This window comes from Huiozyma naganishii, chromosome 11, assembly GCF_000348985.1.
Source record: "Huiozyma naganishii CBS 8797 chromosome 11, complete genome".
NCBI lineage: Eukaryota > Fungi > Ascomycota > Saccharomycetes > Saccharomycetales > Saccharomycetaceae > Huiozyma > Huiozyma naganishii.
The window spans coordinates 136846-150269 of NC_035932.1; the positions used below are offsets into that span (position 1 = coordinate 136846).

At 46.6% G+C, this 13424-nt stretch overlaps 3 protein-coding genes across 3 annotated transcripts; 1 reads left to right on the top strand and 2 right to left on the bottom strand.

The window, feature by feature from the left end:
• Nucleotides 1-259: 259 nt before the first annotated feature.
• KNAG0K00770 (uncharacterized protein) lies at nt 260-5926 on the bottom strand (the record flags this gene model as incomplete). The annotated part of the gene is made up of 1 exon (XM_022610388.1): nt 260-5926. One exon carries the CDS (start codon nt 5924-5926, stop codon nt 260-262), a length of 5667 nt encoding a protein of 1888 aa, XP_022466689.1.
• A 1671-nt stretch (nt 5927-7597) lies between these two features.
• Nucleotides 7598-8611, bottom strand: KNAG0K00780 (uncharacterized protein; the record flags this gene model as incomplete). The annotated part of the gene is made up of 1 exon (XM_022610389.1): nt 7598-8611. One exon carries the CDS (start codon nt 8609-8611, stop codon nt 7598-7600), a length of 1014 nt encoding a protein of 337 aa, XP_022466690.1.
• Nucleotides 8612-12355: 3744 nt separating this feature from the next.
• Nucleotides 12356-13333, top strand: YPQ1 (cationic amino acid transporter; the record flags this gene model as incomplete). Its single annotated transcript, XM_022610390.1, has 1 exon — nt 12356-13333. One exon carries the CDS (start codon nt 12356-12358, stop codon nt 13331-13333), a length of 978 nt encoding a protein of 325 aa, XP_022466691.1.
• Between the last annotated feature and the right edge of the window lie 91 nt (nt 13334-13424).

Consider the following 13424-nt stretch of genomic DNA (forward strand, 5'->3'; position numbering starts at 1 on the left):
TTACTAGTATACCGTTCAAAAATAATGGAGATGTACAGAAAGCGAATGTATGTCATTTTTCCTCATTTTGGAAAAGAGAAGAGGAAACATCCAATAAATTAAAATAGTACATCTCCAGACACAGCACAGTCACTGGGCAGAGCAAAGGGTATCAGATGGTATCAACAGTATGAAATGAATATCATTACATTTTCATTGACACCACATTTATTTAAACATGTGGTTTATAAAGCTGCTCTTTTTAAGCAAACCACAAAACTTAATAAGCTGTCCTGCGAGGGTTCAATGGGAGGGTTGTGTGGAATGGTAAGACATGGCCACTTGGATCAGTGTATGAGCAGGCGCAAACCACGACAATAGAAACAGAAGTAGAAACTGTGGTAGAAACTGATGTAACAATAGAAACGCTCGAGGATGGAACCACAGTAGGGGTACTGGACCTGGAAGATATCGTCCCACTTCCAAAAGAAGAACTTGGTCCAGTGTTTGAAGAGCCTGAGGTCGACGAAATCGACCGGCGTGAAGAACCTGATATGCTACCGGTTAAGGTTGACGTAGATCTACTCCAAGACTTGGATCTGGACGGAGCGGTAGAACGAGAGGAACTGCTTCTTTCAGAGTAACCAGAGGCACCAGACGATGGACCAGTGTGGCTTGAAGTCACAGAGTGGCCGGAAGCACCAGATGATGGACCAGAGTGACCAGAGGCACCAGAAGATGGACCAGTGTGACCAGAAGCACCAGATGATGGACCGGAGTGACCAGAAGCACCAGATGATGGACCAGTGTGGCTTGAAGTCACAGAGTGGCCGGAAGCACCAGACGATGGACCGGAGTGACCAGAAGCACCAGATGATGGACCGGAGTGACCAGAGGCACCAGACGATGGACCAGTGTGGCTTGAAGTCACAGAGTGACCAGAGGCACCAGATGATGGACCAGAGTGACCAGAGGCACCAGAAGATGGACCGGAGTTGCCGGAAGCACCAGAAGATGGACCGGAGTAACCAGAGGCACCAGACGATGGACCGGAGTAACCAGAGGCACCAGACGATGGACCAGTGTGGCTTGAAGTCACAGAGTGGCCGGAAGCACCAGATGATGGACCGGAGTGACCAGAAGCACCAGATGATGGACCAGTGTGGCTTGAAGTCACAGAGTGACCAGAGGCACCAGACGATGGACCAGTGTGGCTTGAAGTCACAGAGTGGCCGGAAGCACCAGACGATGGACCGGAGTGACCAGAGGCACCAGATGATGGACCAGAGTGACCAGAAGCACCAGATGATGGACCGGAGTGACCAGAAGCACCAGATGATGGACCGGAGTGACCAGAAGCACCAGAAGATGGACCGGAGTGGCCGGAAGCACTAGACGATGGACCAGAGTGACCAGAAGCACCAGACGATGGACCAGTGTGGCTTGAAGTCACAGAGTGGCCGGAAGCACCAGAAGATGGACCAGAGTGACCAGAAGCACCAGATGATGGACCGGAGTGACCAGAAGCACCAGAAGATGGACCGGAGTGGCCGGAAGCACCAGACGATGGACCGGAGTGACCAGAAGCACCAGATGATGGACCGGAGTGACCAGAAGCACCAGAAGATGGACCGGAGTGGCCGGAAGCACCAGACGATGGACCGGAGTGACCAGAAGCACCAGATGATGGACCAGAGTGACCAGAGGCACCAGAAGATGGACCAGAGTGACCAGAAGCACCAGAAGATGGACCGGAGTGGCCGGAAGCACCAGAAGATGGACCGGAGTGACCAGAAGCACCAGATGATGGACCAGAGTGACCAGAGGCACCAGAAGATGGACCGGAGTGGCCGGAAGCACCAGACGATGGACCAGTGTGGCTTGAAGTCACAGAGTGACCAGAGGCACCAGACGATGGACCGGAGTGACCAGAAGCACCAGAAGATGGACCAGTGTGACTAGAGGTACCATAGTGGCCGGAAGCACCAGAAGATGGACCGGAGTGGCCGGAAGCACCAGATGATGGACCGGAGTGACCAGAAGCACCAGATGATGGAACAGAGTGACCAGAGGCACCAGATGATGGACCGGAGTGACCAGAAGCACCAGAAGATGGACCAGTGTGGCTTGAAGTCACAGAGTGGCCGGAAGCACCAGATGATGGACCGGAGTGACCAGAGGCACCAGAAGATGGACCAGTGTGACCAGAAGCACCAGAAGATGGACCGGAGTGGCCGGAAGCACCAGACGATGGACCGGAGTGACCAGAAGCACCAGATGATGGACCAGAGTGACCAGAAGCACCAGATGATGGACCGGAGTGGCCGGAAGCACCAGACGATGGACCAGTGTGGCTTGAAGTCACAGAGTGGCCGGAAGCACCAGACGATGGACCGGAGTGACCAGAAGCACCAGATGATGGACCAGAGTGACCAGAGGCACCAGATGATGGACCAGAGTGACCAGAAGCACCAGAAGATGGACCGGAGTGGCCGGAAGCACCAGACGATGGACCGGAGTGACCAGAAGCACCAGATGATGGACCAGAGTGACCAGAGGCACCAGAAGATGGACCGGAGTTGCCGGAAGCACCAGAAGATGGACCGGAGTGGCCGGAAGCACCAGACGATGGACCGGAGTGACCAGAGGCACCAGAAGATGGACCAGTGTGGCTTGAAGTCACAGAGTGACCAGAGGCACCAGACGATGGACCAGTGTGGCTTGAAGTCACAGAGTGGCCGGAAGCACCAGATGATGGACCAGAGTGACCAGAGGCACCAGAAGATGGACCAGAGTGACCAGAAGCACCAGAAGATGGACCGGAGTGGCCGGAAGCACCAGAAGATGGACCAGAGTGACCAGAGTGACCAGAAGATGGACCGGAGTGGCCGGAAGCACCAGACGATGGACCAGTGTGGCTTGAAGTCACAGAGTGACCAGAGGCACCAGACGATGGACCGGAGTGGCCGGAAGCACCAGAAGATGGACCGGAGTGGCCGGAAGCACCAGACGATGGACCGGAGTGACCAGAGGCACCAGACGATGGACCGGAGTGACCAGAGGCACCAGACGATGGACCAGTGTGGCTTGAAGTCACAGAGTGGCCGGAAGCACCAGATGATGGACCAGAGTGACCAGAGGCACCAGAAGATGGACCAGAGTGACCAGAAGCACCAGAAGATGGACCGGAGTGGCCGGAAGCACTAGACGATGGACCAGAGTGACCAGAAGCACCAGACGATGGACCAGTGTGGCTTGAAGTCACAGAGTGGCCGGAAGCACCAGACGATGGACCGGAGTGACCAGAAGCACCAGATGATGGACCAGAGTGACCAGAAGCACCAGATGATGGACCGGAGTGACCAGAAGCACCAGAAGATGGACCGGAGTGGCCGGAAGCACCAGAAGATGGACCGGAGTGACCAGAGGCACCAGACGATGGACCAGAGTGACCAGAAGCACCAGACGATGGACCAGTGTGGCTTGAAGTCACAGAGTGGCCGGAAGCACCAGACGATGGACCGGAGTGACCAGAAGCACCAGATGATGGACCAGAGTGACCAGAAGCACCAGATGATGGACCGGAGTGACCAGAGGCACCAGAAGATGGACCAGTGTGGCTTGAAGTCACAGAGTGACCAGAGGCACCAGACGATGGACCAGTGTGGCTTGAAGTCACAGAGTGGCCGGAAGCACCAGATGATGGACCAGAGTGGCCGGAAGCACCAGAAGATGGACCGGAGTGGCCGGAAGCACCAGACGATGGACCGGAGTAACCAGAGGCACCAGACGATGGACCGGAGTGACCAGAAGCACCAGAAGATGGACCGGAGTGGCCGGAAGCACTAGACGATGGACCAGAGTGACCAGAAGCACCAGATGATGGACCAGAGTGACCAGAGGCACCAGATGATGGACCAGAGTGACCAGAAGCACCAGATGATGGACCGGAGTGACCAGAAGCACCAGATGATGGACCGGAGTGACCAGAGGCACCAGAAGATGGACCAGTGTGGCTTGAAGTCACAGAGTGACCAGAGGCACCAGACGATGGACCGGAGTGACCAGAGGCACCAGACGATGGACCAGTGTGGCTTGAAGTCACAGAGTGGCCGGAAGCACCAGATGATGGACCAGAGTGACCAGAGGCACCAGAAGATGGACCGGAGTGGCCGGAAGCACCAGAAGATGGACCGGAGTGGCCGGAAGCACCAGACGATGGACCGGAGTGACCAGAAGCACCAGATGATGGACCAGAGTGACCAGAGGCACCAGAAGATGGACCAGTGTGGCTTGAAGTCACAGAGTGACCAGAGGCACCAGATGATGGACCAGAGTGACCAGAGGCACCAGATGATGGACCAGAGTGACCAGAAGCACCAGATGATGGACCAGAGTGACCAGAAGCACCAGATGATGGACCAGAGTGACCAGAAGCACCAGACGATGGACCAGAGTGACCAGAAGCACCAGACGATGGACCAGTGTGGCTTGAAGTCACAGAGTGGCCGGAAGCACCAGATGATGGACCAGAGTGACCAGAAGCACCAGACGATGGACCGGAGTGACCAGAAGCACCAGATGATGGACCGGAGTGACCAGAGGCACCAGAAGATGGACCAGTGTGGCTTGAAGTCACAGAGTGGCCGGAAGCACCAGACGATGGACCGGAGTGACCAGAAGCACCAGAAGATGGACCAGAGTGACCAGAAGCACCAGAAGATGGACCGGAGTGGCCGGAAGCACCAGACGATGGACCGGAGTGACCAGAAGCACCAGATGATGGACCAGAGTGACCAGAAGCACCAGATGATGGACCGGAGTGACCAGAAGCACCAGAAGATGGACCAGTGTGGCCGGAAGCACCAGACGATGGACCAGAGTGACCAGAAGCACCAGAAGATGGACCAGTGTGGCTTGAAGTCACAGAGTGGCTGGAAATGCTTGTAATTAATGAGCTTTTTCCAATTGAACTATGTGATATCGAGGTCAGATGAGATACGGATGAAGATATCTTTGTAGAAATTGAACTGCAGGTCGTTCTTGTTCTCTTTGGCGGTTTTTTAGAGCAGAAATCAACCCACAATTCGTCACCAAAAGAATAGATATAATCACCCCAACTAGTAACAACAGTGCCTCCCGGTAGTGTAAGTTTTGTCTTGAGTGAGCCAGCCGCTAACGCATTAACGTACACAACTCTTAGCGGATAGTAATAACCTTGTTTTAAGTAGAATGTTGTGCTTTTTGGGCAATCAGAAGTCGCCAAAAGATTAGCTGTTGGTTTATCTACTTCACCACCTTCTCTCTGGCAACATTCCCAAGCAGCTTGTGGTCCTAATAAGAAATACGCACCGTCCTCCACGTGGTCGAATTGGAACGTGTAAACACCGGTACTAGGAGCCAAAAGGTAGCCTGTTAGCTCTACGACAATATTGGTGACATCTGTGTTGTAGCCATATATCTCCCCCGAGTAGGATTTCCGCAAAGAGTTCTGACATAAGACATTGCCACAGTAATAGCGACCAGCATACTCACGGATATCTGTACACTGAAATTCTTCACCGCCTGAAGCAGGTATACATGGGATGTAAGTATCGAAATTTGGACTTTTAACACCTTGAACTTCACCAAATTTTTCAACTTCAGCGTACTTGAAAACATAGAAGAAATCATCATAAATACTTGTGGTATCACCAAGATCATGGTCAAAAAATTTGGCATTTAATCCCTTGGTGGGTTTACCGTGAGGGAAACAGGCACCTGGAGTAGTGTCACAGTGCAGACCTGGATGGTCTTCGTGGCCTGGACGTCCTCCGTAACCGTGGCCGTCATGCCCTCCGTAACCGTGGCCGTCATGCCCTCCGTAACCGTAGCGGTCTGGAGAGCCTCCCCAGGCATCTGCCCCAAATATCAAAGCAGGCAGAAGTAATAAGGAACGTAACTTCATTACTTGCGATGAAATTATCTATCCCTAACGAGTGGACTGGTTGATTGGTCTTTTAACGAGGGAGGGAAAATATCTTCATATTCATTGAGTTCCATTGGACACGGGGCACACCTCGTATTTATAATGATAGCTCTGGGAAGATAAATCTTGGTTAGATAGTTGTTTTTCTGTTAGAGTTCGTAACAATGTATTCTCTTTTTTTTTCCTCGCAAGTACCGAAAATCTCGCCTAAGAAAGTCACCTTTTGAATTGGAAAATCACAGTGCAACAACACATACTTGGATAACAACATCCCTCGACCCTATCATTAGGGGTAGTTTACGCGGACTATTAGTTGACATATTGCTGTTCCCCGAACTACTCACAATTGTATCCAATTCTAAGCGTTCACTGCTAATTTTTTTTGTTTCAACTTGGGAATTAGGCAGGAATTTACATTCCGGCGGTTAATACACATTCAAAGACAGGTCTTTGATCCTGTCGGTATATTGGTTTCTGATAAATGCTCGAAAAACAACGTGCATATACTATTCCCGTCGTTCGCCTAGCCAATGTATACCATTGACAATACATGCGTTGCTACTACATTCAGCATACTCTTTTTGTAGAGAGCTCCCTAGGCGATTTGTCCCAAAATTTCCGCCTTCAACAAATGTCTAGTCTAACTTCACAGAAGAGTTTCGTGTTTTCACTAATGAGTTGTAGTAATGTCGAGAGCAGACTTAGTTATTTTTTTTCCTTTATGTCTAACAAATGAAGTCCGAATTTTTACCTCTCCCTATAACGTTTGTTGTATGGAAAGCTGTAACTATCAATAAAAGTTTGATTTCTCACGTATTCATGTCTATTGATCATATAGTTTAGTTCAGTGTAGATAACTCGGTATTTGTCACAGCATCAAAAGTCTCATCTTTCCCGCTCTAATGTTGCAGCTTTGCAATCCTAAAAGATACTCAAACATCTACCGGGTCTAATAGAATTAGTAGAGCTAATAGAGCTAATAGAATTAACCAGTGGTGTTTTTCAAAAGAAGATGCTATATTTGCTTGTGCAAAGAAAGAAGTGACCCTTCAAACAAACTCATGTCATGTTAACAAGTCTTGTTGCCATCTTTTAGAAAATAGGAAATTACTTAAAGTAACAGTCTTGACTGTACTCATATACTCTCAGCGCATGATTGGTGGTTCCTTTGAGTATCTTCGTCGTTTCAGCAATACTAACCGCTCTCGCTAAACTAAATGTCGAGAGTGGTTGAATCTTACCTCAAGAAATATTGTTTTGAAAATTTTACGTTAAAGACATTTGACATATGCGTGCAAAGTTCATCGATATAGGACGATGAAGGAATTGTTTGTGCTTATAGGGCAGTTCTAACGAGGAGCCATAACAGTAACACAGTGTGATGGGTTTATAACAAAATACAAGAAATCTCATTTCCCAGTGTGAGAGTACAGTTAAGCCACGTTAAGAAATTGGCTAGCTTTTTTTTTTTTAGTAGAGGGCAATATCTTCTAGAACTAAACGGCTATACAATTATGTTTGACCATAAATTTTACATAGCTTTTAAAATAAAGTATTCTCGATAAGAGCATCCACAAGGACGAACACTGCAGAGCGTTGCTGTCGAGAAGGTAGAACAAAACGGAAAATCAGCTATTGACATCAATCTACTCATTTACGGGTATTGATAGGAAGATCTGTGTGGTAACTTTTAACAACACCATCTGAATCTGTGTAGGTGCAGTCACAGTCGGCAACAGTGCTGTAACTAACAGAAACAGAGGTAGAAACAGACACAACTGTAGAAGTAGAAATGGAGGAACTAGTCGACGAAGCAGAAACAGAACTGGATGACGGGTTTTTACACGTTTTGTCTTCATAGGTGTAAACATACTTACCCCAATTCAAAATGGTGTTACCCAATGGTAGCTGCAGTTGCGATTCGAAAGTACCGGACATCCAGGCATTGGAGTAGACTATTCTGATTGGATAGTACTGACCCTCAACCATGTTAAATGTGACCTGCTTCGCGTATGGGTACATAACACCCATTGTGTAACCGTCAACTTCAGATAAGTCACCATCTTGGTTACAACAGCCGAAGGCAGTGTCCGAACCGACAAAGAAATAAGCAACGTCATCGATGTTGGAAAAAATCATAGTGTAAGGACCGGTCTGCGGGGCCTTCAAGTAACCGGTGAGTTCCACAGTAACGTTACTGACAGTAGTTTGAAACCCATAGATCTGATTGTTCCAATAAGGGGTACGGACAGAGTTTGAGCACTGAACATCACCACATTTGTAACGAGGATAGTTTTCGTAAAACGGAGTGTAACACTCAAAGGTTGGATTACCGTTTTCTGGTATACATGGAATGGTACTAACAAAATTTTGCTTGGTAATACCAGACACTTCGCCGATCTGACCCAGTTCACGATAGTCATTCGCAAAGTACGATGGATCTCTCATGTAGACCCATTGGTTGATTGGCAGATGGAAAAATCTCGCAGTGAACCCGGGCTTTGGACTCCCATTCAGCTTACAGCTTGGAGGATTAAACTGCCAGGGTATACATGGTATGGAATTGGCAGAAACCAAAGAAGTGAAAGTTACTACTAGTAGTAGTAAAAAACTGGTTTTCATTTGGTCAAAGCTGGCAGAAGGGTTTGTTTGTTTTTTTGGCATACCACTAATCAATTCGACAAGAACCTATGTAGCATTGTTATGGTTTTCAAGGATTATCACTTGAAGTATATATACAATGATTCAGTGATCACGTCCTCAGAAGTCCTTGACACAGGGAAATATCAGAACTTACTTTCCTCTCTGTTGTTGAGGGAAAATCATTATTTGCAGCGAAAGTCCAACTGGTTGTGATTATATCGATAAGATTTTTGGTACTACGAAAATTGAACAAAATAAAGGCGTGAAAATTCGCCGCCTGGCCAATTTAGTATATAGATTTTTTCAAAAAGAAAACCAACTGTGTTTCGGCTTTTAACTTGTATCGGAATGTAAAAGATGGGGAGATGTAGCAACTTATGTGCTCCTGTCCCGGTCGCATTAAATCCCAAATTTTCTTGAAGCAAAAGAAAAAGCATTTAGGAGGAATGAACTGCTTTCAAATTGAAATTGAAACTACTTTTTTCAGCGGAGTTTTTATGGTACATTTTCAGAATCCAAATGATCTCGGCCTAAACTAACTCCTCTTGCCGAAAAAAGAAGGAAGAAGCCGGGCAAGCAACAAAGTAAAGCTTTGACAAAATAGTGATGAAGTATGCTGTAACGTCTACTCAGATAATATAGCGATGCCAATTTCGAATGCAACAGCTCCTTTTCCATCCCTTTGGATTGGCCGGATCCAACGTCATATCACAACAACAAAATATCTAGCTTTCCTTGTTTTTGTTCTGCAAAGTCCTCTTAAGCTGAATCGCATCCTTTGCTAATAACTCATGAGATGCAATACTTGCGGGACCGCAACATCTCTTAAAGGTTTCCACATTCTACTGTCAGTCGTACTTTGCTATTAAAATGGGGAAACACCTTTCCTGTGGTATTTTCCAGTTCTTAAGCGTGATTTTAAGGCAGGTAGCAGCTACCCATCTGTGTCCAATTCTTTTCGAGATGTAGAAAATTAAAGGCATATTCATTTGCATTGATTACGGTAATCGTATGTGGCGGTTCCCCCAGTAGCAAACATCTAACCAACCCTTCAATCACGATCACTTGCATACTTCAAATTGTTGATACCTGCAAATGAATGAATACTAAACTGTTAATATATGATATAAAACGAAGCGCATGCCAACGCTTCTGAGAGGACCTTTCACAAATTTAAGCAGAGAGTTAATTTGTATCAAAGTACGCCCTTTTCTTTACTTGTTCATTTCACATCTCTGTTCAAATTTTTGACGGGCAATTTTTGACGGACTATTCAACAATCTACGAAAATTAAGGACGGTAGTCTATGAAGGTTGCTGAAAAAATAGTAAGCTGTTGGATATTGGAAATCCGGCTTTCGTACAATGTTATATTGCTTATCCTCATATAAAAGGTGAAACCATTCATCGACAGTTTATGTAACTCTCCTATATAGTGCGTATACGGGGGAGGAGCTTCCGGCGCTCGGCAGTGACCGTCTGCTGGAAGACCCTGCCACACCTCAAACATGCGTAGTGCAGAATCATTCTTAGCTTCCAGCAACCATAGTCATATATTGGACACGTCGGTGTCGAATAAGACCCAATCTAAGAAGTTCTAAGCATAATCTAAATGATGTTATTTACTAGAGAACTATATATATATTTTTCTGCGGAATATGAAAAGAGAGTTTTTGAACCAAATTATTAAAATATCTGGATATGATCCACAATGTGGACGTTTTGCATGATGTTGAACGCCACACTGTGCTAACACTATACAGTACTTAGTGCCACATAAAGGAAAAAAATCAGTTGAACCAAATCAACTGCCTCTTTTATATATTCTATTGCGGGGACAAGGATCTGGGATCGGCAGGCAGGCCCTTTTACAATAAGATGATCACATTATTATTACAATCTCCAACTCATCAAATACTTTGTTAGCCTTCGGTATATCTAGCAATGAACCACTTATCAACATATTCTTTTATAAAAGGAATAGTCCGTTCCTTCAGTCAAATTAATCAATGTTACCAGAGTTATAAGACCGCTATTGATATGGGTCCAGCTGTTAGCCACTGGCAACCTAATAGTGCTTAGCTAGGAATTCATTACTTCTATGATTCTACGTTTGTGAGCTCAACTTAAGGTACGTATAGATTATTTGTTTTTTCCTAACTCTAAAGAAATTGGAATCACAGTTCTGCATTTATTGAAAACCCCGAAATAGACGTCACGTCAATTAAAGTGATGTCTATAAAACAAAATACCCCTATATAACGATGTTATTTGTAAAGAGACTTCATGTTATAACATCGTTTCCCTCTATTGTACTCCTTGCCTGGTGACTACCTACTCGTAAAGTTATTTATTTTTTTGCTATAATGCAAGTCCCCATGGTGATATAATACCCGCACGGTTCCACGGTTTAAGTACGTTGGGTTAATAAACCTATTCGTATGCAAATCTATCCTTCAAATTTTTGTAAACGTTGGTTTTTTGAAACCTTTTCACCAGACTGGCTGTATAGGGCAATTGAACCACCTCCACTAAAAGGACAAAACCACAAATACCGGCGCCTAGAAGCGCGACCAAAGAGGCCAGATATGCAATCACTCCGTACTTAGTCAACTTGAGAGATTGGGAAGGGATGTAGTTTGGTGACAGGATGGGACATAGTTTATAAGCGGCGTCCTTAAGCATGTAATATAGATTGACTAACGTCATCATGGAGACCATTAAATATATTCTATGGGAGGCAAACTTACTGAACAGCGTAATTTGGAGCTGTGAGGCTAGCGCGGTATTATGAACGACGATTGATGCTGTTATTAGCGTCGTTAGTGCGCACAAGAAAAGAACGTATTTGCTACTTGGTCCCGTAGCTGTCTCTTTTTGTGTCTCTTCCATCTCCCTTATACTTGTGTGGTGCTCGTTGTGGTGTTTGGCGATAATTGCAGAGAGAGAGAGAGTGTGTGTGTGTCTCTACTAAAACAGATTGCGGGATGTGAGAACCGTTTGTACGAGTAAGTCGCTTTCGTTTGAATATTAAGGCTCTTAACAAAATTTTTCAAAATATGAACTTGACAAAACACATACAAGAGCCCATACTGAGGAGAGTCCCCTTTGCGAATGGCGATCCAGTCATCGAGAACGGTACCACTGTTCTAAATTCTTGCTTCAAATGCGAACGTCAGCGCGAGAGTGTGAACACTTGCACTTCTTCAAGCGTGCCTTCTCGCATCTTATACTCTGCACCACCAGGAACGGATTCCCGTACAAGCTGTAGTAGTGACGACCCCTGCTAGCACCCATCTAGGCACTAGTTACTTCCCCATATGCATACACTACCTACTGTAACAGGGAAACTACGGGTGCACGCACCCTCGTCAGCAAGAACATTCTACTCTGGGAGACGCACTGCTCCCCTCCCTCCTACATAGTCCAGTACACACAGAGTTCTTACGGACAGGGCGACGGCGTGCATAGTCTTGTGAGTCACACGGCCAGAGGCACTTAACCCGTTGGCTGCAAACTGCCGGCAAAACCGGTTTGAAATCCCGTCGGAAATATCTCGAGGTCTTCGCTTTTCATTTTTAACGTTAAAATTTTCATACAATGCCTCCCGGGATTACTTGATAACAGCTTGTACTTGGGAGCTACATAGACGCATACATATATATCTGTATAAATACGTTCAGGAGGTTGCTAGTTAGTCCTCCGTTTTTTACACTGTAGCAAGCATTTACCGACATTTCAAGTCAAGGATATACACAAACCAGTAATGCGTTTCGCACCTATAGAGTTTACTGGCCAGAATGTCAGTGGGCTAATGGGCTCGATATCGATTGCCTGCTGGGTCATCGTTTTCGTGCCGCAGATCTATGAGAATTTCTACAGAAAGTCTTCTAGTGGTCTTTCGCTACTGTTTGTTGTGCTGTGGTTAGCTGGTGACGTTTTCAATTTGTTGGGAGCACTGTTGCAGCACCTGCTTTCCACAATGATCATATTGGCAGCATACTATACCGTCGCGGATATAATACTGCTGGGCCAATGTCTGTGGTACGATAACGGGGAGGAGGATGTCGTTGAGATTGATCCAGTACATTTCTCCCCTGCCAACCCGGTGAACGAAAACGTGCTTCAAGATGTCTTTCACGAACATGAACCCCTGTTAAGGGTGACAAAATCCCATCGGAACTCTGACGTGGTCACCAACGAGTACCGTTCCATAGAAGACGAAATAAATAGAAGCATGGATGCAGACGCTAACAACGATTCCGAGGTAGAGGTCGTCCAAGAAACATTGGACAGTGGTAACTATACAAGCGACATTGTCATCGTGTCCACAGTCATCATGGCAGGGTTCATAGCGTGGTATATACCGTACTGCAGGAACTACAACCCTACACCGTTGAAACCAAAACCAACACCAACAGACGTCGAGTTCAATTGGCTCGCGCAGCTGTTCGGATACCTGAGTGCGGTCCTATACCTGGGTTCAAGGATCCCGCAAATCTTACTAAATTTCAAGAGAAAGTCATGCGAGGGTATTTCGTTTCTGTTCTTTCTGTTCGCATGTCTGGGGAACACAACCTTCATTACCTCAGTGCTCTGCGTATCGCTGGAACCAAAATACCTGCTTGTCAACGCCTCGTGGCTTGTGGGGAGTTCAGGCACTTTGGTCATGGATTTCATCATCTTTGGCCAGTTCTTCGCATATGGGAGAGGGAAAATAGTAAGTTCACCAGCAAGCGTATAACACTCAAAACCAGCATATCGTTAATACACGACTACATCCGTAAACATTCATATATCCGTATATCTAATCCCAATTCACTAAGCTAAAACTG